The sequence below is a fragment of the Pieris napi genome, chromosome 24 (assembly GCF_905475465.1).
Source record: "Pieris napi chromosome 24, ilPieNapi1.2, whole genome shotgun sequence".
Lineage (NCBI taxonomy): Eukaryota > Metazoa > Arthropoda > Insecta > Lepidoptera > Pieridae > Pieris > Pieris napi.
Genome location: NC_062257.1, coordinates 4,832,997 through 4,860,486, shown reverse-complemented (window position 1 = coordinate 4,860,486; position 27,490 = coordinate 4,832,997). Strand labels below are relative to the sequence as shown.

General features: G+C 32.4%; 2 protein-coding genes across 2 annotated transcripts; one reads left to right on the top strand and one right to left on the bottom strand.

The window, feature by feature from the left end:
• Window positions 1-27,313, bottom strand: LOC125061748 (glutamate--cysteine ligase catalytic subunit). Its single transcript, XM_047667330.1, has 11 exons — window positions 26,830-27,313; window positions 26,649-26,760; window positions 25,155-25,338; window positions 24,383-24,555; window positions 22,472-22,671; window positions 14,474-14,670; window positions 13,126-13,297; window positions 11,123-11,320; window positions 4,984-5,118; window positions 4,111-4,292; window positions 1-1,967 (listed from the first exon to the last, which is right to left on the bottom strand). The coding sequence occupies exons 1-11, from the start codon at window positions 27,076-27,078 to the stop codon at window positions 1,811-1,813; spliced, it is 1,959 nt and encodes a 652-aa protein (XP_047523286.1). The 5' UTR covers window positions 27,079-27,313; the 3' UTR covers window positions 1-1,810.
• LOC125061749 lies at window positions 5,805-7,646 on the top strand. The gene is made up of 2 exons (XM_047667331.1): window positions 5,805-5,959; window positions 6,041-7,646. The coding sequence occupies exon 2, from the start codon at window positions 6,122-6,124 to the stop codon at window positions 7,238-7,240; it is 1,119 nt and encodes a 372-aa protein (XP_047523287.1). The 5' UTR covers window positions 5,805-5,959; window positions 6,041-6,121; the 3' UTR covers window positions 7,241-7,646.
• Window positions 27,314-27,490: the final 177 nt, after the last annotated feature.

Genomic DNA, 27,490 nt, shown 5'->3' with positions numbered 1-27,490 from the left:
TCTGATGATCGCTGTTAAGTAAATAAATTTCTCACATAATCTAAATATAGCTTTGGGAGCGTTCAATTATTACGTAACAAATTTTTGGTCCTTTTGTAAAAAGTTGCGGGGCGGGGATAGAATTACGCGTTTTAATTAATATTATTTTCGTCTTTACAGTACTTTACACCACATAATGGTAACTTTTAGGTACAAACAGGTGGTGTAGGTAGTCACGAAACGTTTTACTGGTACAGAAAAACGTTATGGCGCGTTGTGGGGGAGAGGGGGGTCAAGAATCTCCAAAAATTGCGTAACGTCATACTTGAACGCTCCCTTTACGATACAGGGACAATAAACCCGACACAGGCAGAAATCCGTGCTATAGTGTATTTCTTCTCGAATTAATAATCCAATAAATTGAAATTGCAATGGAAATACAAAAACCAAATATCCACGCTGGTGAACATTATTTACATGTTCATGGTATGAAACGAATGAATTTATCATATCCAAACATTTAAATAAATCTAAACTATGACAACTAATTTTAAGATTATATTCATAAAAATTATATTACGTCCATCATAAAATTGCTCACAACCACGCAACCAATATTTTAAATGCTTTAAAAATATCTCAAGAATACCTAATGGATAAAAATGTAAGATTTAAATTCATTAAAAATTATATTAAATAACAATAAGTAAAATACAGTGAGTTTTTAATAAAACTAAGTACGATACTTTCGTAAGTTTTCGTATAAGATAATTTCTACTACGTATTAATTTCATACTACTAACTTTTCCATACAAGCGTGTTTTTCGTTCTACATTTTCGATTTACGTATTAAGATCTTTACCCGGCGTGATCCGTTGAATTTGTAAGAATATGGTTACGTAATATAAAATTAATGTGTGGTCACACACAATGCCAATATTATATTACGCACACATATTGCAAAGTATTTCTGTTTTTGCACAGACCTCTTATTTAGCGTTTTGTCAAACTCACTGTAACTTATGTCATAATTGTGTTTTGCTTCCAAGATTTAAAAAAAAACTCCCCAAAGATTTATTATCAGTCGACGGAAGTAAGTGCTTTCAAAGTTTTAAAACAAAATCTGGTAATATTTATCTTATAAGCGCTGAAATGATTTATCTTATAAGCTTTCTTTAGAACTGGCAAAATATCGTCTTCATTATATTAATTATTTATGTTATTTAATTAGCATTCAAAAATTAAGTAAATCTTTTTCCAAATCGTAAATTTGGTGGTTATAGCGACTAAATTTAATTTAGACACAAAATCTAAATCGAAAAAAAATCGAATAGAACAATTTGATTCAGTTTCTATGAAAATAAGAATTCGGATAGTCAGACATATTAAAATAATTTAATATTCACCAATGACAATTGGACAATTGGCAAGAGTATAAAAAGTATAGACAAGTTTTTGAAAAAAAAAATCAATAGAAGGCACTGGTAGCAGTGCTTCCAGATCGGTTAATATTGCCAGAAAAATTACAGTGTTTTAATAATAAAAATTCAGTAAATATTCAACTTCAAATATTTTTTCTAAAATACCCACTTATTTTTTTTTAAAGTTCAGTAAATAATAAACCAATACATACAGTTTTTATAGATAATTGGAAAATAAACGTCAAACAACTTTTTGTATGAAATGAGAGGGTACTTCTTTCTACCCTCAGAATTGAAAAAAAAAATAAAATATTCCTTGTTATTACAAAATCTACTAAATTTATCTAAAAATTTTGTCTAATCTGAAAACACTGCGCGTGAGAACATCCACTCAATTACTTTATGAGTGTCTAGGGACAATCTTTGAATGCTGTAGGAATGTCGTCATTGGTTTTGGAAACGTTGCTTCCTCCAAGTAATGATGGCGCCGGGATTGTTCCAGTTTGGATTCCGTGGGCAGTTTTTAAAAGGTCATAATTTATTTTCTCCGTCACCACCGAGTCTTTTCTAAAAAAAGAAAAGAGAAAGAATTTGACTTACTCCTGGCCTGATAATATTGAAGGCGGAAACACATTATTAAAACGCCACGCGACGCGAGTTGTATCAAATTGTACTATTTTCTATGACTAGAATTACACTATGAACATCCGACGCGAAACCATGCGCGAACACGCCACCCTCGAACGACGCACCGCGCGCATTGTGCTTCTTGACGCCACGCGTCAGTCGTTCGAATTTTTCGCACGAATGTCACATACATTATGACATCAGAAGAAGAAAATACAGAAGTAGAAGCTGAACAGTCGCAGAATGAAAAGTACAGTTTGAAAGCATTTTAAGTAAATTTTGGTCATATGTACCCAAAATTTGCATCAATTCTTCTTAGTATATACAACGACCTTCACCGAAATGCTTATTTAATGAAACGTATTTTATATTTAATTTAATATGTCAATAAATATAACCCATATGGGTTGCCTAGCAAATTTCAGTCCAGAGTATGTTTAATTAATATTTTAAAAAAATATACTTTTTATAATTTGCATGTAAAAATTAAAATTTAAAATTTACTACAGTAAATTTTTTTAATGTTTTCAATCTATATTTTTAATCAGGGTAGTATTATATATGTATCACTATAACTTTATTTTTTACTAAAGATGTATATATACTTTAGTGTCACATAAAAAATATACACATAAATAATTAATTGATTAAAAACAACCTAACGTTTGCATATTCTATGGGCTTCATACCTTCGATTGGTATAGAATTTATCTAATAATCATACCGGTAAAATGTTTAAAAAAATGTTTTTTTTTTAAATTAAAATACTCTGGACTGAAATTTGCTAGGCAACCCATATGGATTATATTTATTGACAAAAAATATAATCCATATGGGTTGGCTAGCAAATTAAATATAAAATACGTTTAATTAAATAAGCATCTCGGTGAAGGTCGTTGTATATCGGGATCTTAGACCATCTTCAGACTGGTTATTTATTAAATCCATAGCACAATTAACACACGACTATACACCTTCACTATTGTCAGCTAAATGAATTTTGAATTTGCAAGCGTGTCGCGTGTTGGTAATGTGCTCGATGCACATCGGGTGTCGACACGTTGCGTCACGTGACGTTTTAATAATGTGTTTCCGCCTTAACTCGTCGTCACGTCATGTTTCCTTCTTTACAATTATAACACTTTAGTTATTATATAAAATCTCTCTTTTAATTTTAACTCTTACTTAAGGTAATTTCTACTATGAGGTCCTGCATTCAAAACCTAGACATTAATGGTTAGTCTAGTGGGAAAATGCCTGATAGCAGAGGAAAAGGCATCCACGCATTGATATACAAAAAACCACACACACAGTCTCGAATAAAAGTAACGCTCGAAAGTGTCCCGAAACACTATTTCTGTCCCTTTCTATAACAGTATGTCTATAACAGTATATGTTACAAGCATATATTATTGCAAAATCAACCTTACGCGAATTGCTTAAAGTTGTTATTACAACGCAGTGTATACGTACTTAAAGCAATAACATTTTACGACCGACCGTGGTCGGTAGGACAAGGTATTGAGTGGAGTCGAACATGACTTTTTTATTTACAACTATTTAACATAATTTTAAATTTATCCGACTTTTCGGGTGCTTTACAGCGTGCGTGGTCACGGTGACTGAAGACAAAAGGTGTTGGATGTTAAATAGTTGGAAATTTATAATAATACATAACTTTAATCCGGTTAAAAAGTTTTTTCTTTAAATTAAAAAAATATGTTAAATTGGCTACCTCCTGACCTACACTTTATATAGCGTAAATATATTTGTCAAAAACTACCCACAAAAAAGTTCAAAAGTACATAAATTTATTTATTTAAAAAAAACACAAATAAATAACATCGACTCCACTTATTAGACGCGAGACTATTTGAAATGAGCGCACAATTTAGAATGTTGCGCTCATTTTTTGAGGACGTTTTTTTGACGTTGAGTGTGCATCTTGGGTTTTTTGTATATCAATGCATCCACGTCAATTTCCTCCACAAAATCCTTGACAACCACATGATCGCTTTCGAGCCGGATGTGCTCTGCTAGACTTTTTACCTCATTACAGAAGTCTGCAAAGATTTCTACTCACTTGTATTCCGGGTGTGAAGTGACAAACTGTCTGATCCAGGTGGCCATAGTTGAAATTTCACCAGACGCCCTCCGCTGTATGAGCTTCAAGTATTGCTGTACTGAGCAATGTGTGTCCGCGTCCACATCCATACCGGAGAGGTATGACTCGATTAACGGTATCAGACCAGGGAATACGCCATCCTATAGAGAATTAAGTTATAAATAAACAAGCATCTACAGCTTCGCTTTTGTGGAAAGAGCAAGTTTTGCTGATTTTACCACTACTAGTATGAATACGGAGTTTGAAGACGCTAGTAGATATATAATTGTCAGCAGCGATTGGGAGTATTGTATCATGCTTTAATTAGAATGAAATTGACAATATCAACGTGTACTACTTCAAAATGGCCGCTCATAAGAGCTGTTTATATCGCTAAAATAAAATCTGTTTCATATTATACAAAGTTTGGAGTTAAAATTGGGCCTATTTGTTGGTTTAGGGGTCGTTCAATTATTATGTAAGCAATATATTGGGTCTTTGATTTTCTTATTTGTTGATTACGTCAACAGTAACAGTTTTTTACACATTGTCTATGCTGGAAAACCAAATGTATTTTCGAGGATTCCTACAAAAAATTCATACGTTTATGTACTATTATTTTTGAGAGCTTTGCTTACTTTTGCTGACAATTGGGAGAGAGGTAAATTGCAGTAAATCCGCTTACGTAATACTTGAACACTTTCTTAGACTATAATTATAATAATTTATTTAATTAATCAATTACACAAAATATTTGGAAATGTCACTTCCATATCTTAAATATTCTTGCCTTCAATTGTTTTGTGTAAAATTATCAATAAAAAAAAAAACAGTTTTGAAATATAAAATTACCTTTCCATTAACAATCTCATCGATTGTCATCTCAGCGTACGCGTCCACGTCGGGCGAGCGCACGTCTCGACGGAACCAAAACTTCTGTTGCGTACACGCGCCACGTCGTTGCGCGCGTTGCATGTTCTCATCCACCTAAAAATATTATAAATCTACTAATAATGGAATATACATTAATTTACTCAACATAGTGATAGAGAATGTAACTTATGATATTGACACAAACTATGCTAAATTTACACATTACATTTATCTTAATATATATAAATTACGTGTCACGTTGTTGGTCCGCTATGGACTCCTAAACTACCGATATCAATCAAATTTGCACACCGTGTGCAGTTTGATCTAACTTAAAAGATAGGATAGCTTACATCTCCTTTTATACCCGCAATATTATTTTATTGCAAATATTTGTTTATTATTTGACACAATTCTAACAGATGGCGCTGTGTTAAAAGTACCAACGTTTCACATAAGCTATCTACCTTTCATATAAGTTCTCCTACCGTTTCACTTGAATATTCACTAGTTTACTATTATGTAATATAACAATAAAATTAGATAGTAGTAAACTATTCAATGGAAACGGTAGGAGAATACCAGTCATGGGGACCACCATGCTTTTTTGGTGGTTATGCCATTAAATTGTGACTATCAAATAATAAACAAATTATTAAAATATTATTGCGGGTATCAATTGAGATGTAAGCTATCCTATCTTTTAAGTTAGATCAAACTGCACACGGTGTGCAAATTTGATTGATATCGGTAGTTTAAGAGTCCATCGCGGATAAACAACGTGACACGTAATGTATATATGTAATGGAATGATATTTCATTAATTTGAATTTGACGCGTCGGAGTGACACGCGATAAAATGGCGGATGACGTGTAAATTAATTTAGTGGATTATAGTGTAAAAAGATAGATTAAAGGATAAATGAACATTAAATGTCGTTTCTTTGTATTTCAGGTAAGAATAATTATAATAGTTAGATCATAAGTGCATTATATTATAAAATGTGATAAATAAAATAAAAACTTTGTATTTCAGAGAAACAATTTTGTGTTTTCATTTAGAAAAAATCCTTGATAATATTACTTATAAAACGACATTTTTGTTTATTAAAAAAAGATGGACCGGCTACAATTTGAGTTTACAATGATAGCCTCAATCGATGGCAAATCTAATATATTGGCCATAACTTCAATATTGACAGAAGAAGGAAAATGTTATGTTTTACCTGATGAACTGAAGCCGGTGATTCATCATAAATATATAGTTAAATTGAACACTTTTTCAAAAATAAAAAATAGTATAAAGAAAAGGCACCAAAGCAGAAAGATATGGGTAAAATTAGATGAAGATCTAAAGAAAACATATATAGATGAGGAAGGTAATATGCAATTTTTAGATCAATATTTAGAGGAAATGAGCACAAAACAACCAAGAGGCAATGATGATAATTTGCAACATATCCTGGAAAAATTAATAGAATCTACGACAAAAAAAGAAAATCAACATAATTTAAAACATGTTTCAGAGAAATTTATTATTGAAAAATTCACAAGTAAGAATCCTAATGCAGTGCAATGGATAGAGAATTTTGAAAAAGAGTGTGAGCGTTTTAATATTACAAAAGATGAAACAAAAATAGATATATTGAGATTATTTTTAGAAAACTCCAGTTTGGATTGGTATAGCTCGATGGTAATTAAACTATCAGTAAATTCTGAATGGAATGAATGGAAAGACAAATTTTTAGAAACTTTTAGGAACCAAGGGTGGGATGTAGTCACAACTGCTTTCACATTCAAGTATAAAGAAGGGCTGTTAATTGATTATGCTATAAAAAAAGAACGGCTTATACTAGACATAAATAAATCGATAGATTCCAGAACAATGATAGATCTAATTGCAACTGGTTTACCTGGTTTTATCTTGAATAAGTTAAACAGGGACGAACTCAACAACACTACTGATTTGTTCAACGAGATAAGAAAATATGAAGGTATGATCTTCAAGAAAAACTCAACTATAACAAAGAATATATATTCTTATAAAAATAAATTTAATGAGAAGAAGCCATGTAAGACTTGTGAATCCTTGGACAAAGGAATTAGATATCATCCGGAGGAGTTATGTTGGTTCAAGAAAAATAAAAATGAATCTGAAAAGGTTTTTAAAGCCAAAAATGTAAATAATAATTCGATTATTGAAGTAGATATGAATACTGAGAAAAAAAACGAGTAAGTACACCATTAATCAAAATCAAGCTTTTATTAGAAAATAAACTAGAAGTGAGCGGTGTTTATGATTCAGGCTCACAGATCTCTTTAATAAATTCAAGATTGATTAAAGTAAAAGAAAAAAAAGACAATGTGAATATAACATATATGAAAACGGTTAATGGTGTGAAGAAGACAGATGGCTTGATAACAATAAAAATAAAAATCTTTGATTTAGAAGAAGAGGTCGATATATATATAGTAGAAAATGAAGATTTTGAGGATTTTATAATCGGATTGGATATGATAAAGAAGTTCAAATTAATCCAAAATGAGGACTTGCAGATAGAACAAAGGAAAATAGACAGGATGTCTAAAGATAACAGAAATGAAGATAAGAATATAAAAATATATGCAATAAATTTCAATGAACACATAAAAACAGAGGAATTTGTTAGTAAGACAGATCATTTAGATAAAGAAAAGAAAATTGAGATAGAAGAAGTTATAAATAAATATAAAACTATTTTTGCTAGGGACAAGTATGATATAGGATCAGTTAAAGATTATGAAGCTCACATAGATTTACTTGTAAATACATACTGTAGTAAAAGACCATACAGATGTACAATAGAAGATAAATTAGAAATCGAAGAACAAATATCCAGATTACTAAAGAATAATTTAATAGAAGAATCTTACAGTCCTTTTGCTGCGCCAGTGACATTAGCATTTAAAAAAGGTGAAAATAGAAAATCTCGATTATGTATAGATTTTAGAGAACTTAACAAAATTGTTGTACCACAAGCTCAACCTTTCCCATTAATAGATGATTTAATTATTAAGACAAGAAATTGTAAGTATTTTACTACTCTTGATATAAACTCAGCATTTTGGGCCATACCACTACGGGTGGAAGATAGATATAAAACAGGATTTGTCACACAAGATGGCCATTTTCAGTGGACCTGCCTTCCTTTTGGTTTAAAAACATCACCAGCAATTTTCCAGAGAGTTTTAAGTAATATTCTGAGAAAGCACAATCTCACAGGATACTCTGTAAATTATATTGATGACATTTTAATCTACTCCTCTACTTTTGAGGACCATATAAGACACATAAAAAATGTATTAGAGGCAATAATAAAAGAAGGCTTTAGATTGAAGTTTATGAAGTGTACCTTTGCCTCAGACTCAGTAAAGTATCTTGGCCATGTAATTCAAAACAACTCGGTAAGACCGTTAAAAGACAATTTGATTTCGATAAAACATTTTCCAACTCCGAAGACACAAAAGAATATCAGACAATTTTTGGGAAAAATTAACTTTTACCATGAATACATACCAAGGAGCGCGATTATCTTAGATCCATTACATAAGTTATTAAGAAAAAACGAAAAGTTTGTGTGGTCAGAGAAGTGTGAAGAATCATTTAATCAAATAAAGAGATATTTATGTTCTCAACCGGTATTGGAAATATATGACAAAGACTTACCAATAAAAATCTTTACAGATGCTTCCTTAGAGGGTATAGGAGCAATATTAAAACAAACACAACTGGACGGTAATGACAAACCAGTGGCATATTTTTCAAAAAAACTGAATGAATCTCAAAAACGGAAAAAAGCTATATACTTAGAATGTTTTGCTATGAAAGAAGCAGTCAAATACTGGCAACACTGGCTCATTGGAAAACAATTCACTATTTACTCAGACCACAAACCTTTAGAAAACATGAACATTAAATGCAGGACAGACGAAGAATTGGGTGATCTCACATACTACCTGTCTCAATACGACTTTACGGTAAAATATATACCTGGTAAAGAAAATGTAAAAGCAGACTGTTTGAGCCGAAATCCTGTATTAGAATCAGAAGATAACAAAGAAGAATTATTGAAAATAGTTAATTTAATACAAATAAAGGATATAGTTGAAGATCAAGAGCAAAATGAAACAATAAAAGAAACAAAAGAAAATCTAATACAAAAAAATACAATATATTATAAGAAAATAAAGAAACATGAAAAGATTATCCTCTCAGAAGAATTTAGTAAGAAACTTATAAAAAAGGTGCATGAAGATTTATGCCATATTGGGATCAGACAATTGCAGAAAAAAATAAGTCCAATATACACAGCTAAAAACCTAACAAAGAATATTATAAATATTTGTAAAACATGTGAAATATGCATAAAAAATAAATCAAGAGGTCAAGGAAAATTTGGATTAATGTCACAACTGGGACCAGCAACAAAACCATTTGAGATAATGTCAATGGATACTATAGGTGGCTTTGGAGGATCTAGATCAACAAAAAAGTACCTACACCTTTTAGTAGACCATTATACAAGATATGCATTTATTGTGACGTCAAAAACACAGAATGCAAGTGATTTTATAAAACTAACAAATAATGTACTAGAAACAGATGAGATTGGAATAATTTTGACAGATCAATATCCAGGCATCAATTCAAGAGAATTTAAGCAATATCTAAATGAAAATAATGTGAAATTAATTTACAGCTGTGAATACACCATTCTCAAATGGCTTGAATGAAAGGTTAAATCAAACAATAGTTAATAAAATAAGATGTAGAATAAATGAGAAAAATAATAAGAGAACATGGACAACAGTGGCAAGAGAATGTATAGAGAAATATAATGAAACTGAACACTCCGTTACAGGTTTTGCACCAAAATATTTACTGGATGGTACAAATGTCAGCATTCTACCAAATGAATTAAAAATAATAGAGGGAGAAGACAAGTGGATTGCTGATAAAAGATTGGCATTAGAAAATACAATAAAATCCCACAAGTATAATAAGAAAATATTTGATAGAAAAAGAAAAATGCAAGAGTTTAATATAGGAGACAGTGTATATGTTGAGAATGGAAATAGACTGAATAGAAAGAAATTAGACGAATTAAAAATAGGTCCTTTTAAGATAGTAGGGAAAATATCGAACTCCATTTACAGGATTGACACTGGTAACAGAAAAACAGAATCAACTTTGTTCCACATAACAAAATTACAACCGGTTACAGCAGAATCTGAAGAAGATGAAATATAAGGAAACGAATATGAAGATAGCTATTAAGTATAGTGTGTAGATATATTATTCAGAATTTTTTCTCTTAGGGGGGGAGATGTAATGGAATGATATTTCATTAATTTGAATTTGACGCGTCGGAGTGACACGCGATAAAATGGCGGATGACGTGTAAATTAATTTAGTGGATTATAGTGTAAAAAGATAGATTAAAGGATAAATGAACATTAAATGTCGTTTCTTTGTATTTCAGGTAAGAATAATTATAATAGTTAGATCATAAGTGCATTATATTATAAAATGTGATAAATAAAATAAAAACTTTGTATTTCAGAGAAACAATTTTGTGTTTTCATTTAGAAAAAATCCTTGATAATATTACTTATATATATACAGTCAAACCTGGGTAAGTGAGAAATGGATACTGAGAGAACTCTATAAGTGAGAGTCATAGCCGGTACCCGTCATTTTAAGCTACCAAAACCTCTATTAGCGAGAAACAGAAACCTCTGTAAGAGAGAGTCGTTTTTCCCTCATGCACCTCCGTAAGTGAGACTGCAACATATCTTTACCTCTATAAGTGACAGTCGGGCTTTATTTATTTATATTATGTACTTTAAATGCGTTAGAGACGGTCGCACTTGCTGTGACTTGTTATTGCTGCGTACCTCTAAAAGAGAGAAACGCTACCCATGTACCTGCATTAGCGAGAGCATAAGCATAAGAGCATAACTCGAGTTAGTGAGAAACCTCTATAAGCGAGAATGATATTGTGCTCCCTTGAACTCTCGCTTATCCAGGTTTGACTGTATTAGGATTAAATTTGATAATAAACTTTTGAACACATACCTTACTAATAGGCATCACAAAGTTGAGTCTATAGGACAGTATGACCCTTGTCAACAGCACTACAAAGCAGACGTACGCCGCATTCTCAAAATCTGTCAGCTGAGCTTCGCAAGGACGGAATTCCACTCTCCATCCGATACGAGAGTTCGGTGGGGGTGGCTTAAAGCGCATGGTCTGCCAATTTGTCGATTGGATGTTCTGTAATATTATTAAATCTTGTAAGAAAAGTGCGTGCGTACAAAGTACACATGTCAGCCCTGCGATTCTGTAACTCACTTTTCGAACTCACACAGCGGTTTACGCAGCGGCGGTCGCGCTCAAATCAGTCGTGAAGCAGTCATTTTATAATTTGGCATTCTGATAAAAAATAAACTACATGCTCCCTTCTTATCAGAATGTCTTCTTATTCGAAAAGTGAGTTACAGAGTCGCAGGGCAGAAGTGAAACTTCATTGTAAATTAATTATTGAGTTATTAAGCTGCCTAAATCCCATAATTTTGTCAGTCTTTCTATATTAATGAATAAGGCTAATTAAAAACCAGAACTAAAATTAGTTGTTGTTATGTATATAGAAATACCACCATGGAAACAATTACCAAATAATATAACAAATTTATTATTATCATAATTGCTAACTTATGTCCACATTTTCTAAAATAGGCAACTGGGTTTTAGCAAAAAAGGTCTTAGTTCTGTGCCCTTATAAAATAAAATAAAAATAATAATATAAAATTAAATGATAATTTAGTTACTTAATAAAATAATAATGATTTTGATATGTATTAAAAACACCATTGTGGTTAAGTATTGCACCACAATATTATACTAGCACATCTTTATTAAAACAAACGCTGCACATCTTCGTGACGTTCCGTAAAAATTTTACCCTCATGCGTCTAAAGAAGTTTCACTTCATAAATAGAAAGATATATTACATACACAAAATTCGCACGTAAATGAACGTACGTACGCACGTATTTGGGAAGAGTTTGAAGAGAATAGTCACGCACATAAAGAATAAGATTTAATTCGCCTTCGCAATCTATTTTCTGATTATTCATTGCGTAGAATTCTGACATTTCATAAGTGTTGCTACTAAAAAAGTTCTCCACGGAAAAAGGGACAAATTTTTGATTTGGGGACAAAAAAAATGTTACGTATTTTTTCTATTTTACCAACAAAAAGGTAATCTTAATATTTACTTACTCAAGTGACCTAATACAAAAATAACAAATATTTCAATATCACGAACAATATATCGAATTAACTTTTATTGCAATATTTTATTAATTAGTTGGCATCACTGCCTAGTAATTCCAGGTTTACTTAACCTTTTAATAAAAATTAAAATGTTATTTTTACTTGTGCGTTTTCACTATTTGTGATGAAAAGGGACGTTATTATAAGTCGCCGTAAAATCACTTTTAATGGGGACCACCGCATATAATAAAATGAAACGAACGAAAACGTTCACTAACAAATAAAATTAGGACTCGTATTGAAATTGAAAAATGTGTCCGGCCAGAAAGGTTTGTAATCTCTGGTATGTCAAAAAATGATAGCTGTCAGAATTCTACGGAATTAAAAATCAGAGTATAGTGCTTCTTGCGCCTAACTCCCAACTGAGCGTTCAAGTATTACGTAACGCAATTTTTGGAGATTATTGACCCCCCCCCCCATGTAACTCGCCGTAACGTTTTTCAGTAGCCAAGTACAGTACTGTACCCAATTATAGTAAAACGTTTCGTGATCACCTAGTAACTCTTTAGTTACTATTATTTGGTTATTATTAAATGACGCGTTATTGTTAAAATATTAACAATAACGCGTCATTTAATGCCCCCGCCACGCATCGTAACGTTTTACAAAAGGACACCCCCCCCCCCCCCAAAATTCGTTACGTAATACTTGAACGCTCCTCAACCACTTGAGCCTGTTGCATTTTATGAATGGGATGTTAGTCGTCAAGAATGTTATTTTGAAGGAAAAACATAAAAACTAACCTCAAAGTGATCAGTGTCATTTTCATCATCCTGATTAACCTTTTCGGTGAATAATGAAACCGAATCTCGTATGAAGAGATGCGCCACGTGCATTGCTAATGGATGATCAATCCCACCTTCACGAAGACGACGGTAAATCTTTGGATCGTGAACTATTTGTATATCATTGTATCTGAAATAAAAAAAAATCTTAAATAAAACTATTTTAAACGAATGTATTAGTTATCACAACAAAAGTCAAAAATTCATATAACTAACACAATGTACACTTATGAACGTCAAAAAAGTAATGCTTCTAATTTTAAATTTATTGCCAGTTCTCAAAGCAAGGGCGTAGAACGGAAGAGAAGAACTGGCAATAAACTCTCCGCCACTATTTTTAATCGCAAACATCCTATCATAGAATCAACATATATAATTTCTAAATTAAAGTTCAAGATAATTGAAATAGGTAAATTACTATTAAAAACTGAAATTTGTAGATGGAAGAGTAATGTTTTTATCTCCTTTTTTGGAATATTTATGTTTAGAAAATGCATTATATCGTCACTGTAGAATGATAACCTAGTACATATGTCAAAAACCATTTATTTTTTATTCTTAGACTCTTATGTCATTTAACTGGTATAATCATGAAGTAAGGACTTATTTATGTTATTAATAAATAAGTCCTTTTTACCATTGAAAACTATGGACACAAACATAACAATATTTTGACGAACATTGACGAAATAATTGTTTTTCGTTTCCTGTAATGTTTGGTTCTCTGGACATAAGAGGTTATCATTCTACAGCGAAAATATATGATGTGATGTACTTTAATAAATAAATACCAATTTCTAATAGTTTGTAAAATCAACTACAAACCAAGATTCATAACGCTTTTATTTTTTTTAGAAAAAACTAAAAAAAAATATAAGTAACGTTTTCCGTCTCGCTTTTTCTAAATTGGGATAATTGTTGTAATATGTCAAACTACTGTCAAAATTAATCCTTACTAATAACTTTTCAATTAATCCTTAGAATAAGTTTCATAAGGCTTTTATTTTTTTAGTGGAAAAAATCTCAAAAAAACATTGAAACAACGTTTTCCGTCTCGCTTTTTCTAAATTTGGATAATTGTTGTAATATTTATTTATAATTAACTACTGTTAAATCGATTCAATAAATCCGAAGAAAAAATAAGATTTAAATTGATAAGTACTTGTTTTTCAATAGATTTTTCCTGTTGCATGACTTAGATTAGAATTTTCAAAAAATGATTCACTTAAAGTTATCGTAAATAAACCCTTATCATCTCCTAACAGAAATACATCGAATTATCAATACCGCTGCACTTCAAACTCACTTTTCATGCTCAGCCGATAGATAGGAATCGATTGAATCATATCTTGATTTCTGTATGCGAAATTTGTTGTCCTTCAACGGTTCGAGGCCACGCTCTTCGCGCGTGCGACAGTCCACTGACCCAGAAATCACGTTCCAACGACAATCGACATCTGTGAGGAATCCGCGGTAGACCGGCGAGGCCGCTGATAAGGCCAACTACAAAGAAAATCTAAACTATAATAACCTATCAACAAAATTTAAAATTCATATAGAAAAACACTTTTTTTAACGGATTTGAAGTTATGTTTTATGCCCGGTTCACATTATTCCAGTAGCATTACAGTCCAAAATTCCAGTCTAGCGCTTAAAGCTACTGGAATAATGTGAACCTGCACTGGAATGCACCATTCCAGTGATCAATCCAGTCCAGTTGACTGGAATGACTGTCTATTTTTCATTCCAGCTAACCAAATCCAGCGCCACTGGAATAGTGTGAACGGCCAATCCAGTGCTTGAATACACGTTTAACAGTGAACACACAGTGTTTTTATTTTATGGAATTTTATAGGTAATTCCGAACAATGAAGTTAACTGAAAACCAAACTCTTCAATTTGTTTCTTTGTACAGAGAACATGTGTGTTTGTGGGATATCACTTCGGAATTTTATAAACACAAAGGCATGCGCCAATCCGCCCTGCACAAAATTTGTGATGGTATGCAAATAGAAGGTTTTACAGTAGAGGATATAAAAAATAAAATAAAAAGTATGCGATCTACCACCAAAGAAGAAGTCTAGATTAACAGTTATCTTCAATTGTCAAAAACATGAAGGAGATAAAAAATGACTTCTCTAAATCAGAAAGAGAAGAAGATGAATTTGATGCCATTTCATCAACTACTTCTTCTAACAGTAATAATTGAACAGTTTTTAAACAATTTCTAAACTTCTTTCTTGAAAGCATTGTCACTGTAGTGTTACCGATCTAACAGCTTTTGAATGACTGGAATAATGTGGACGTTCCATTCCAGTCCAGTGCTGGACTGGAATGGAACGTGGAACTGACTCACTGGATTACGGGACTGGAATAATGTGAACCGATCATTATTATAAATTTAAAATTATTTCACATAATTTTAAATTTAACTGACGTTTCGCGTGATTTACAGCGTGCGTGGTCACGGTGACTGACAAAAGGTGTTGAACGTCAAATAGTAGCTGTCACAGCTGTAGAAAAAGTTGTGTTATCTGTATTTATTTCCCCGGAGTTGGTATCGACTTAAAGATGGAGGGTTTTGGCAAAAATGGCTTACGGTGTCCTCTATTTTCGCGGTTTGTTTATCTTGAGATTTTAATTTGGATATTGGATTGGATCCCAGGTGTTTGACAATTTAAGGCCGTCGTCGTGTTTTTTTGATTTCAATGGCTTCGCGTACCAATCTTGGGAAGAATCATTTATTCATATAGGTAACAAAATGTACACTTATGAACGTCAAAACAATTATATGAAATGCTTCTAATTTTACATTTACTGCCAGTTATCAAGGGCGTAGAACGGAAGAGAAGAACTGGCAATAAACTCTCCGCGTATTATTTTTTAAACTGTGAGGATATTCTTTGTGAGAGAGCATGATGTCTCTAGGTAATGGCATTCGGGTGTCATAATCAGTGCCAGCATTGATTTGATGATGGAGCTGATCTCTTCAAGCAACATGTGTGAAGAGTACGGGGGTTACTATATACTGTGATTTAAAAATGTACTTAGAAAATATATTGGATACCAAAATTTTTTAGCTTGGCTTAAAATAAATGCATAAATACGAGCAGTGTTGGCCTAGTGGCTATAGCATGCGTTCCACATCCCTGAGGTCGTAGGTTCGATCCCCGGCTGTGCACCAATGGACTTTCTTTCTATGTCCGTATTTAACAGTCGCTCGAACGGTGACCTCCTGTGCCAACCACACGCCATTCCCTTTTTGGGTCTAAGACATGCCCCAGTTTCCTCACTATGTTTTCGACAGATAGTCCATTGGTTCGTATCAACGATAAACACAGCTGACAGGTTCGAATCTACGACTGGGTGTTAACTTTAAAATAAATAAGTTCACACCTACGGAGGTCATACACATTATACGAAACCTCAACTAAAATTAAATGTAAATACAAACTCAATGGTGGACGCACAATATAAAATAAATAAAATAAAATATTTTTATTATGGAATGTAAGATACAGGTATCACTTATTCCACGTCATTAAATTTGAATCGGTAGACATCCCATCGTCGGCAAAGAAGACAGAGGGTGTAGGCCGAGAGAAAAAAGTCGTAAAAAAACTCTCGGTACTCTTTTAAAACAGCAAATCATCAAACAACACTTATTTTAAAACAAATATCGCAAATTAATTAGAAGTAGCCTGTCTAGCACTAGTCCCAGGTCCTTTTATCAACTAGATAATCGTTAACTTTAACGTTTACACAGCTTTTCCTTAATACCTTTTTTTAAAAGAGTTTCTGGCATTTTATTAAAGAATAGTATTTCTTTATATTTGTATGTATAGTATAGTATGCGGCGAGACATAATAATGCGATGATCTTGTAGGCGAAAAATGTGCACAATCATTGTATAGTCATATCTATAAATAAAATCACGCCGACAACATTCAATACGATATGAATATCTTATCTTAATATATATAAAATACGTGTCACGTTGTTTGTCCGCTATGGACTCCTAAACTACTGAACCGATTTCAATCAAATTTGCACACCGTGTGCGGTTTAATCTAACTTAAAAGCTTACATCTTAATTTATACCAGCAATGTTATTTTATTGCAAATAATTTGTATATTATTTGACAGTCACAATTCTAACAGATGGCGCTGTGTTGAAAGTACCAACGTTTCACATAAGCTACAATTTAATGGCATAACCACCAAAGAAGCATGGTGTTCCCCATGACTGGTGTTCTCCTACTGTTTCCCTTGAATGGTTTACTACTATTTAATATAACAAAAACCTTAGCCTCAGCAACGCGTGGCCCGGTCTGCTAGTAATAATATATTTTCATAAAATTAAAAGTGTCCCGTCACATTGGCATTCTTTAAATCGGCCGGATCAATTATTTAATAGATAATATTATTTTAAATCATCGTTAAATTTAATTTATAGGTATCTCAAAGATTACGTCACTTATTACAGAACATAGATAACGCAAATATATTACATATACGATTTTATAGAATATCTGTCTCGAGAAACATGTATCAATAATTACGACCTTGTGGCTTATTAACGTGCTAAATTTGAGGATTTTTGCTTTAAAAGGGAAACATCGTAGGGCAAATGTCTTAAACACAAAAATTTAAAAATGTCTCAGGCACAGAAGGCTGACACACACATATATATATCCAAGCGAAATTAAAGAATTATCACTAAATAAATTCAAACTCCCTAAATAAATTAATCAATAAAACTTTTAATAAATTTGACGAATATTAAAATGATCCTTGGGATTGATTTGCTCCAGTTCAAACAATTTGTATGACTCAAAACTTAGCGATTAAAAAGAGTGGCGGAAGTTTCTGGCCAGTTCTTCTTGCCTTGCGAACTGGTAGTAAATGTAAATTTACAATTAATTTAACTTCTTTTTTTGACGTTCATAAGTGTAGGTACTTGTCTATATATATAAAAAGAAAATGGTGTTCGTTTGAGGCTCTTTCACGCTTAAACCACTGATCGTATCGACATGAAACTACCACCATTCGATGCGAAATTTTTCCTAGATGGTTTATGGCTATTTATTTTAATTCCAACGTTCCTTGATTTTTTAAATTCTGTTTTACTTTTATGAAAATTTTTCCCGCTAATAAAAACAAAAGAGGCTTCCTAGAACCGCAAAACGTCAACATCTGTTAAAAACTCGATTTTCGAAATATTTCAATTTTCTTAGCGGGAAGTTAAAAAGAATAATAATAAAAATATGAAAAAAAAAAAATGAAACAAAATTTATTTTAATTCGTCCAGCAAAGCGGGCGCGAAACGGCTAGTTTATGAATAAAGATATTTTGAGTTTGAGTTTGAAAGAAACAAATCCAGTTCCAGAGTAAACGTAGTTAGTACGTTTACCCTTTAATTTATATTTGGCACTAGTCCGCGGAATCCGCCGGAAACAGCCAATCATGTAATATAAAGCGTTATACTTGCCGCACGCTTGCGGTGCCACTATCCTTCCGTGAAGTTATCTATCCTTGATAATTTTAATAGTAGGAAGCATAAATAAACCAATATATATTGATAAATTTTGATAATGTTTTATCTAAAGTACAAGGATTTCAATGAATCACAGTTTATCTATAGTCGTTAATTAAATACTTGGGAAGTAAACATTTTCATTCCGAATAATACAATTTGGGAAAGGAATTTAATCTCTTTTGAGTCTTCCTAATATCTTTCACACAGCAATGGCACCTATACCACAGACAATCTTCTGAATAAATAAAAAAAACAGCACACAAAAAACAGCATGACATTTTAGGTAATAATTAGTAACGTAAACCAAAAAAAAATTAACCAATCATCGCACTCTTGAAGCCAAAATGAGCCCTTTAGTTTTACCACACTTATAAATTGTATTTTAACATTCTCGTTTCCGATAATGTCCAATACCTATAGTCGTATTTTTAATTAGACGAAGCCAACTGACAGTAGCTAATGTCACTTTGTAAAATAATGTTGCCATATTTAAAGTAATAGTGATGCGTTCAGTTCTTGTTCAATCAGATGAATGAACAATGAGCGTGAATAGTCAATCATTTCAAACAATAAAAGAATATTATTCAAAATTGTATAAAAGTGCTCTGATATAAGTTAGGTACTAGTACTATGTAACTACAATCAGTTTTTTGACGTCTTATTACAAAGCGCGGCGCGGCGACTAGTGCCATCACCGATCATTAATTCACGGGTTTTTACTTTGTCACAACACTATTTTTATTTCATTAAAAACTGACAACACCGTAAACGTCAGTTGACTTCGTCTAATTAAAAATTCGACTATAAGTGTCATTTAGATTTGTGAACCCATAGATAAGCCAAGTTTGTTTTTGTTAGCGTCGCAACCCCGCTTTTCTGAGTTTCATCATCGGACGTCGAGACAGAATACGAAATTCCACCCGTATCACCTCGACGTCCGCCGTTCCACAACTGAGCGTTTTTCAAGGCAGTTTTTGCCGCGCACCACCACTATGTGGAACCAGCTGCCCACTGAAGTATTTTCGAACCAATTCGACTTAGGGTCCTTCAAGAAAAGAGCGTACCAATTCTTAAAAGGCCGGCAACGCACTCGCGAGCCCTCTGGCATTGAGAGTGTCCATGGGAGGCGGTATCACTTAACATCAGGTGAGCCTCCTGCCCGTTTGCCCCTCGTTCTATAAAAAAAAAACTACCCCATATTTTATGTTACAAGCTCATATTTTAAACCATTAAAGTCAGTTGCTACCCAGCTTCAAACAAAGAGTTTTATTTAATAAACATCAACCATACAAATGCCTTTCACCAAGAACACTCTTAAAGATATATAAATATTACAATAGACGACTATTAGAGTATGCCTACAGCATTTGGGATCCTTATTTCATAAAGGATATTAGTGCTTGAAAGGGTTAAAGAAAAGCCAAGAAAATGATCAGGTCACTCAGGAAGACATCTTATAATGAGCGTCTGAAAGACTTGACACTTGGCCTTACTGATTTAGGAAGTAGGAGATTAAGAGGAAATCTCATTTCAAACCTATAAAATCCTCACTGGCCACTATAATGTTCCAGGAATTGAGAAGCTCTTTATTTTAAGTGAAAATACAAATTTGGGGGGTATTTCTCAAAATACACGCGCATCAGCTTAGGGAGCGTTCAAGTATTACGTAAAGCAATTTTTGGAGATTATTGACCCCCCCCCATGTAACTCGCCATAACGTTTTTCAGTACCCAAGTACAGTGCTGTACCCAAGTATAGTAAAACGTTTCTTGACCACCTAGTGACTCTTTAGTTACTATTATGTGGTGTAAGTCGAAAAAAATATTAACAATAACGCGTAATTTAATCCCCGCCCCGCATCGTAACGTTTTACAAATGAAAGTCATAATATTTAGTTATTAAACTTCGACTTGTTACACTGTTATTTAAACATTGGGTCATATCAGAATAATTGGCCAATATTTGGCATGGTTTTTTCTGCTGATTTTATGAATACAATCTTAATATATATATTTCTTGTGTGCGTGTGTATGTGACTGAACTCCTCCTAAACGACTGGACCAATTTTGATGAAATTTTTTGTGTGTCTTCAAGGGGATCTGGGAATGGTTTAGATTCACAAATCAGCCCGCCAGATGTTAAGGGTAGTCCACCCCTAAATTTTTATTTTTATTTTTTAGACAAAATTTTTAATTTCTATTTTTTTATGTAATATTTTTTTATATTAAAAAATACATACAACCCCTAACTTTCACCCCTCTACGATCAACCCCTATTTTTTTATTATAAATGATATACATGGCGAAACGACGTTTGCCGGATCAGCTAGTTATCTTATAAATTTTACACTATGAAAATGTATCTAAGCGATAATCAACCCTGAACTTTTTAAGCTTTAAGTTAATAACGTCCCTTTTAAGAAAGGGGAGATTTCTACACTCCCCTTCTGCTTAGCTACTCGGTGACATATCTGCCTGATAGGCTAGTATGTAGGGGTACCTCTTAATATAAAAAAAGCGTGCGTGTACTTATGTACGCGCGTAAGAAGTTATACTTCTTTGGCATTATTAAAAAAAGGTTTTTAATTGCATGCAAATAATTAATTACAATTAAATAATCAAAGACTGGAAAAGGAGTCATTATAGTCAATAAAGTTCAGTTTACATTTGTAAAATTAAATAATGTGTAACATAAATTCTATTATTATTCGAATGTTGTTTTTAAATTATGTCCAATGCCGTAGCATTTTCCGTGGGCAACTTCATTCTGTTAATTTTGTGTCACGGTGTGTGCGCATCGTAAAATTTCACTCTCATAATTTTTTTATAACGTGCCTAAAGTATAACTTCAAAAAAGTTGAGAACCTCACGATTTTATCGGTAAGAAAATTTTAAACATTGTTCAGAGTGCAGTACCTGTTAAAATAACTAAACTCTTTATTGACGATAAATCTATTTTTGTCTTATAGAAGTGTAAGTCTATGGGCTCACCATTTAATATGATATGAATCGTTCGCTCGTTTCTATTTTTCTATGGCCATTAAGGTTTACAATAATTTACCAAAATAATTAAAAGATCTACCGACTCTTTAAAAATCGACTTGGTGTAATACTTTTGGAAAAAATGTATTATTTAGACACTGTAGTTGATATAAATTTAATAACATATGATATGTACGATACAAATAATATAAGAACTGACTATTTGAATAATAATGTAAAATTAAAAGACAAATTTGCGCGCCATTGTGTGTGGCAGAATATGCGAACTTACGATTGTACCACCTTAGGCCGTTTCTCCACTGCTCTGTTTATTATTTATTGGTTTATTTATAGTTGCTTTAATTTGAAAGAATCGGGATAACCTGGACCAAACCAAATTATGTCGCTATTTATTTTTTTTATACCATAGTATTAGTGAACTATTTATTAAGTAGATTATAATATTTTAAGATAGACAATATAAAAAAGTAATAAACTTGCCAGGGCAATAAAATATTCAGAATTTAGAACGTTTTATTAATAAAATAAAATATATGGGTTTTAGTTAATATAAGTGTTGCATGATAAATATACAAGTATCGAGTCGGATCGGATATAGTGGAGAAGCGCAATCCGGCCTTCCGATATTTTTCTCATGACTCATTCCGGTATCCGACGCCGGACCGGAGCAGTGGAGAAAGGGCCTTACACTTTTTTTTCAAAATTCTTGCAATAAATTATGATTATTTTTATTATAAAAAAAAAACTAGAATAATTGACATACCATTATTGGACAGAGCGGTGCCAGCTGATCATATAACGTCCTCGCTTCAGTAATACAACACGCCTGAAACGTCAACTGAAGACAACAGCATCCCATTCCCATGCCCATCGCGTCCATGTACACGCAGTCGGGCTTCGCCAATCCCTTATCAAGCTCGTGACAATTATCTACAGGTATCTTGGTATTAACATCGCGGTATACTGGAAAAAAAATATATTTTAACATACATTCCGTAAAAACGTGTTAAGTTTTTATTTAAGGCGCTGAAAACTCAATCGCGAAGACAAAATACACTTCTAACTCACTTAATTTTACTGAAAGGGCCTCAACATTATACAGTGGAATCTCTATAACTCGAAATCTCGAATTATTTATACTTTGTAACTCGAACAAAATGTTATTTACCAACGAAGTAATGATAATACATAATATTTACACTCTACTAGTAGATTCGGCCAAGCGTTGCTGTGGCTAAGATTTTTGTTATATTACATAGTAGTAAACTATTCAAGAGAAACGGCAGGACACACAGACAGGAAACACCAATCCACCATGCTTTTTTGGTGGTTATGCCATTAAATTGTAGCTTATGTGAAAGGTTGGTATTTATTTTGATAAAGGATCAATGCGTAGGTACGAATAAAGAGTCTTTTCTAGCGGTGGTATTTTAATAATAAAAGGACGCTTATTGTGACCTAACTTAAAAGATAGAGACATGTCCTGAAAAATTGAAATACAGTAGAACCTCGATAAGATAAAGTCCAAGGGAAACACAAAATATTTTATGTTATAGAGGTTTTAAGTTATCAAGGTTCTATGTTAGGTAAAGGTTAATATAGAGGTATGTACATGTTTCTATGTACCCTTGCTCCCATTTTTACTTGAATGCATCAGAAGGATGGAAAATTAAATATGATATCATATTTATTCACATTACTTACATTACATAAAAATAAAACAACAACTAAAGGTTTAGTCTACTTAAAAAAATCTGTGATTTTCTTTCGTTTTAAAAAATTCACTGTTTCTAAATCGATTCGATTTTCAATGACAAATAGAGAGGAGAATACATTAACACATTAACTTATTATGCAAGTAAGTCGTTGTCACAAAGCTAACCGCCGCAAAGCTTTGAAGAATTTAGATAAAGCAAACAATAGGTAATGTATTGTTTACGTTAACAATACATTAGTAAACACGTGCAAGCAATAAATACCGAAACCATTTGTTTTGACACTCTTTCAAAATGACTCACTCACAAACAATTTTATGTTATAGAGGTTGTGGAAACATTTCTTTTAGTTACTGAGGGCCTTTACAGAGATTATTTATTTAAGTTATAGGGGTTGCGTATTTTAAGTTATAGAGGTTTTGGGCTCTGATGGGAAGGGAACATAGTATTTTTTGAAGTAACAGAGGTTTTTATGTTACCGAGGTTTACGTTATCGAGGTTCTACTGTACATCATTTTGCGTTTTTAAGGTTAATAATTTCTACATCATGCATGCATTAAAAATTACTAGAAAAAATGTAACAAATATAAAATGTAATGTCAAGTGACGAATTTAAACCCATAAATACTAAATCAGTTTAATTGCTTAATTTTAGCTAAAGCTTAGCTAATAGTTCCTCTTTTATCTCTATCAAATTGTGTTTAAGCTTCTAATTATTAACTAAAATATATATACATATGTTACGTAACTTTAATTAAATTACATGACTCTCTGCAATTATAATTTATATGAAGAAAATAAATGTGTAATCATGTAATCATGTAAAATGGTCAATATTTTCTAAATGTATTTTAATGTTCCAACAAAATTAATTAAAAAATAAAAAGATAAGATTGATTAATCTAACTTTTAACGACTTGCTGGAGAGTATAATTTCAATACAAAAATAATGTACTTACTTGGTAAATTGATTTCCATCTTTCCGCCCCGTCTCTCCCTTATATTCGAAGTCAATGTCTTAAAACGAGGATGACCAGGAAATATTGCTTCGTCAGGGAAGAAGCGAGACAAAGATACACCACTGTTTGGTGTCGGTGTGTATGGTGGACTTGTGAACCCTGGACAGCCTAATCTACAAATTAATTTTAATCTTATTATCCAGTCATGGCTGTATGCTGTAAAATATGACTTCAATGATAAAGCTGAATTGCCTTCATTTTTTGCATTCAACTAACTGTTGAAAATGTGAATCATTTCTAAGGGTGCGTCCACATCTGGCGAATATGCCGTGAATGTGCAGCTTGCGAGCCGTTTGCGAGCTGCGCGCGTGCAGTCACGCCAATGGTTTGGTGCGCCTCTTTAGCGCAACTCATGCAAGGCTCGTAAAAAGCGCGCGCACTCAATTCTCCCGCTGACAATTCCGTTTACTGGCGTGGGCGGAAGGAAGACGCGAGCAGCTAGCGCGCCACCCACGCGCTGATCGCGTACGGCGCTTAGGTTGCACGCGAACTGCGCGCGGGCGGCGCACGAACAAATCGCGCGCGCAGCTCGTAACCTGCTCGCGAGCGGCACATTCGCGGCATATTCGCCAGATGTGGACGCACCGTAACAGTACTCAATAGATTCCAACTTTTTATAAAGGTATGTATTGAAACGTGGGCCTAAGAGTTTGAAGGTTACACAAATTATAGGTCGACTTCTCTCTACTATAGATCAAAACTATTATCATACCTTGGAAAATTAGTAATACTCATAATAACTTCTCCGTCTTTCAATAAAGTACTTGCTTCAGCTCTGCGAAACTTCATATTTGCCTCCACTATGTTGAAATGTGCTAGAAGTCCTCCATATGGTTTCCCTGGAGTTCCTTCTATCATATATGCTCCATATTCTGGACGCCAAAGAGACTTGGCATCTGCGTAAATAAAAATGATATCATGTTTATAAACAATATAAAAAATTGTTAATTTAAAGTGTGTCTCACTAATGAAATGCAGACAACCTTACTATAAAATTTTGACCAATGTAAGCTATACAAAAGTAGAAAGTTAGGGTAAATTAGAGATAGCACTAAATGTAATTTTTGAAGTGAAAACTTCTTTAGCGACGTTGTAAATTTTTTTTGGAATGGGTAAAAAATGTTTAATTCGCGTCAGGACACGTGACCTGATCGAAAATTCGTAAGACGGATGGAGTAGACAGCTGGCGCGGCGTATTTAATGTAAATAGAAATTGTCATGTTTGTGTACACAATAAGTAAATATTGTATTCTACCACATAACTGATAGTACTTTTATACTGACAATTAAAGCAATTCCTGCAAAATTATTCGTTAATCACAACGTTAATATTCAAGTTTTTACTTCTGCCAGCACTCCCGGGGTGCAACCCGTAGTTTTTTTGCTTTTGGGATGTTGAAAATGTATTGAATTTGAGGGTTATAAGAGACAAGTAATCATGGTATGTACTAACTTTAATTCACATTTTAAAACATGTCTAGGTTAATAACCACTAACTATTAGTAGACATAAATACAGCTCTTTTTGTATAGGTAATGAAATAGCAGAGATGTTAATTTATTTTTCATTTAACTACTTGTTATTCCTAAAATATACAGGTAAGATTCTAGATTCTAAATATTCCATCTATCATTAAAATTGTTACATTGTGGTTAACCATTATTATATCTATTATTATTGCCAACTCTTTGATGACCTTGTAGATACTAGAAATGACTTGCACTTATAACTAAAAGGTATCATAACAAGGTATCTATAAAAAATATATTACAGAAATATCAAAATGGTAAAAGTATATAAATGTATTAATTTCCTTTAAATTTAAACCAATTATTACACACATTCCTTTCTGTTTTATAATAAAGGATTGCTTAAAATTATTAAAGTAGTTTTAAAAATAGAGGCAAAGTTATTATATGCATTTTACATTAAATGTTATGTGTTTGAAGTTTAAAACACCATAGCCATAAAATGAATGTGTGTGTATTATGTAATAATTTGTTATGGTTATAAATATAAGTTTTGGTTTATATCCATTAAAGTATGAAGGGCATTGCATAGCTAGAGTAATTATAAGCAATAGATAATATATAAATTTCAATTGCCTCAAATTTAAAAAAAATACCTAATATTATTACTTTAGGTGATTAAAGAATACATTAAATTAAAATAAATAATGAATATAATAAGGAATTATCATAATTACTTTCAGGATCTTCAAGTTCTTTCTTTTGTAGTTCAGGAAGTAATTCAGCAGCTCTTAGACTGACTGTAGCTCGTTTATTTTCATCATCAAATTTCACTATAATGTATTCAACCTACAATTAAATTTGATGATAAGTTACTGGCAAATACTATAAAAAATAAGCACATTAACATTTACTTACTTCATCACCCCATTTAAGCACATCACCGGTTCGGTCCCTTAGCTTTTTATACAAATTTATAAATTGTTCTACGCCGTGTTGCCGGACATGTTCTGCTAAAGCTTTGGTTTCTTCCCAAGTCAATGGACTTCCCTCAGTAAGTAAACCCATTCTCGCGTAAAAGATTTTATAAATGTTGAGTTGCGAAACACATAGATATTTTATTTTACGATTAAAATAAAACCTCTCTAAAATGAAACAAATATTCATCCACCGTATAGAAAAGCCGCACTTGAATGTTAAGGAAACTTTTCAACGAACACCTTTATATGATTCAAACAAATGCAAACTTCATGACAACGATAAATTTATGCTGATTTGTTGTGACTCGGAAAATTATTACGTACTACTTGGTACAACAAAAAATAAGTAAGCGCAAGACGCAAGTATCTAAGTATTTTTATATTACAAGGCCATACATGAAGTCTTACAACTTGAAAACTGATTAAATCGGGAAACTTCAAACTTGTCATAGTTTTTTTTAGTTTCTGTCTCCTGACTACTGACACCTCTATTGCAGCTTTTTATTTATATTTTTTTAGCATTAAATACTAAGATACAAATAGTTTTTATTTTTTTAGTGCAGTCTTACAAAATTATATTTATTTTTCAAAATTAATAA

Excerpts from the sequence above, each read along its gene's own strand:
- LOC125061749 (XM_047667331.1), top strand. The coding sequence starts at position 6,122 with ATGGACCGGCTACAATTTGAGTTTACAATGATAGCCTCAATCGATGGC.
- LOC125061748 (XM_047667330.1), bottom strand. The coding sequence starts at position 27,078 with ATGAATATTTGTTTCATTTTAGAGAGGTTTTATTTTAATCGTAAAATA. Across the intron at positions 26,761-26,829 it reads TGCTTAAATGGGGTGATGAA|GTTGAATACATTATAGTGAA; the intron begins GTAAGTAAATGT and ends ATTTAATTGTAG. Across the intron at positions 11,321-13,125 it reads ATGACACTGATCACTTTGAG|AACATCCAATCGACAAATTG; the intron begins GTTAGTTTTTAT and ends ATAATATTACAG.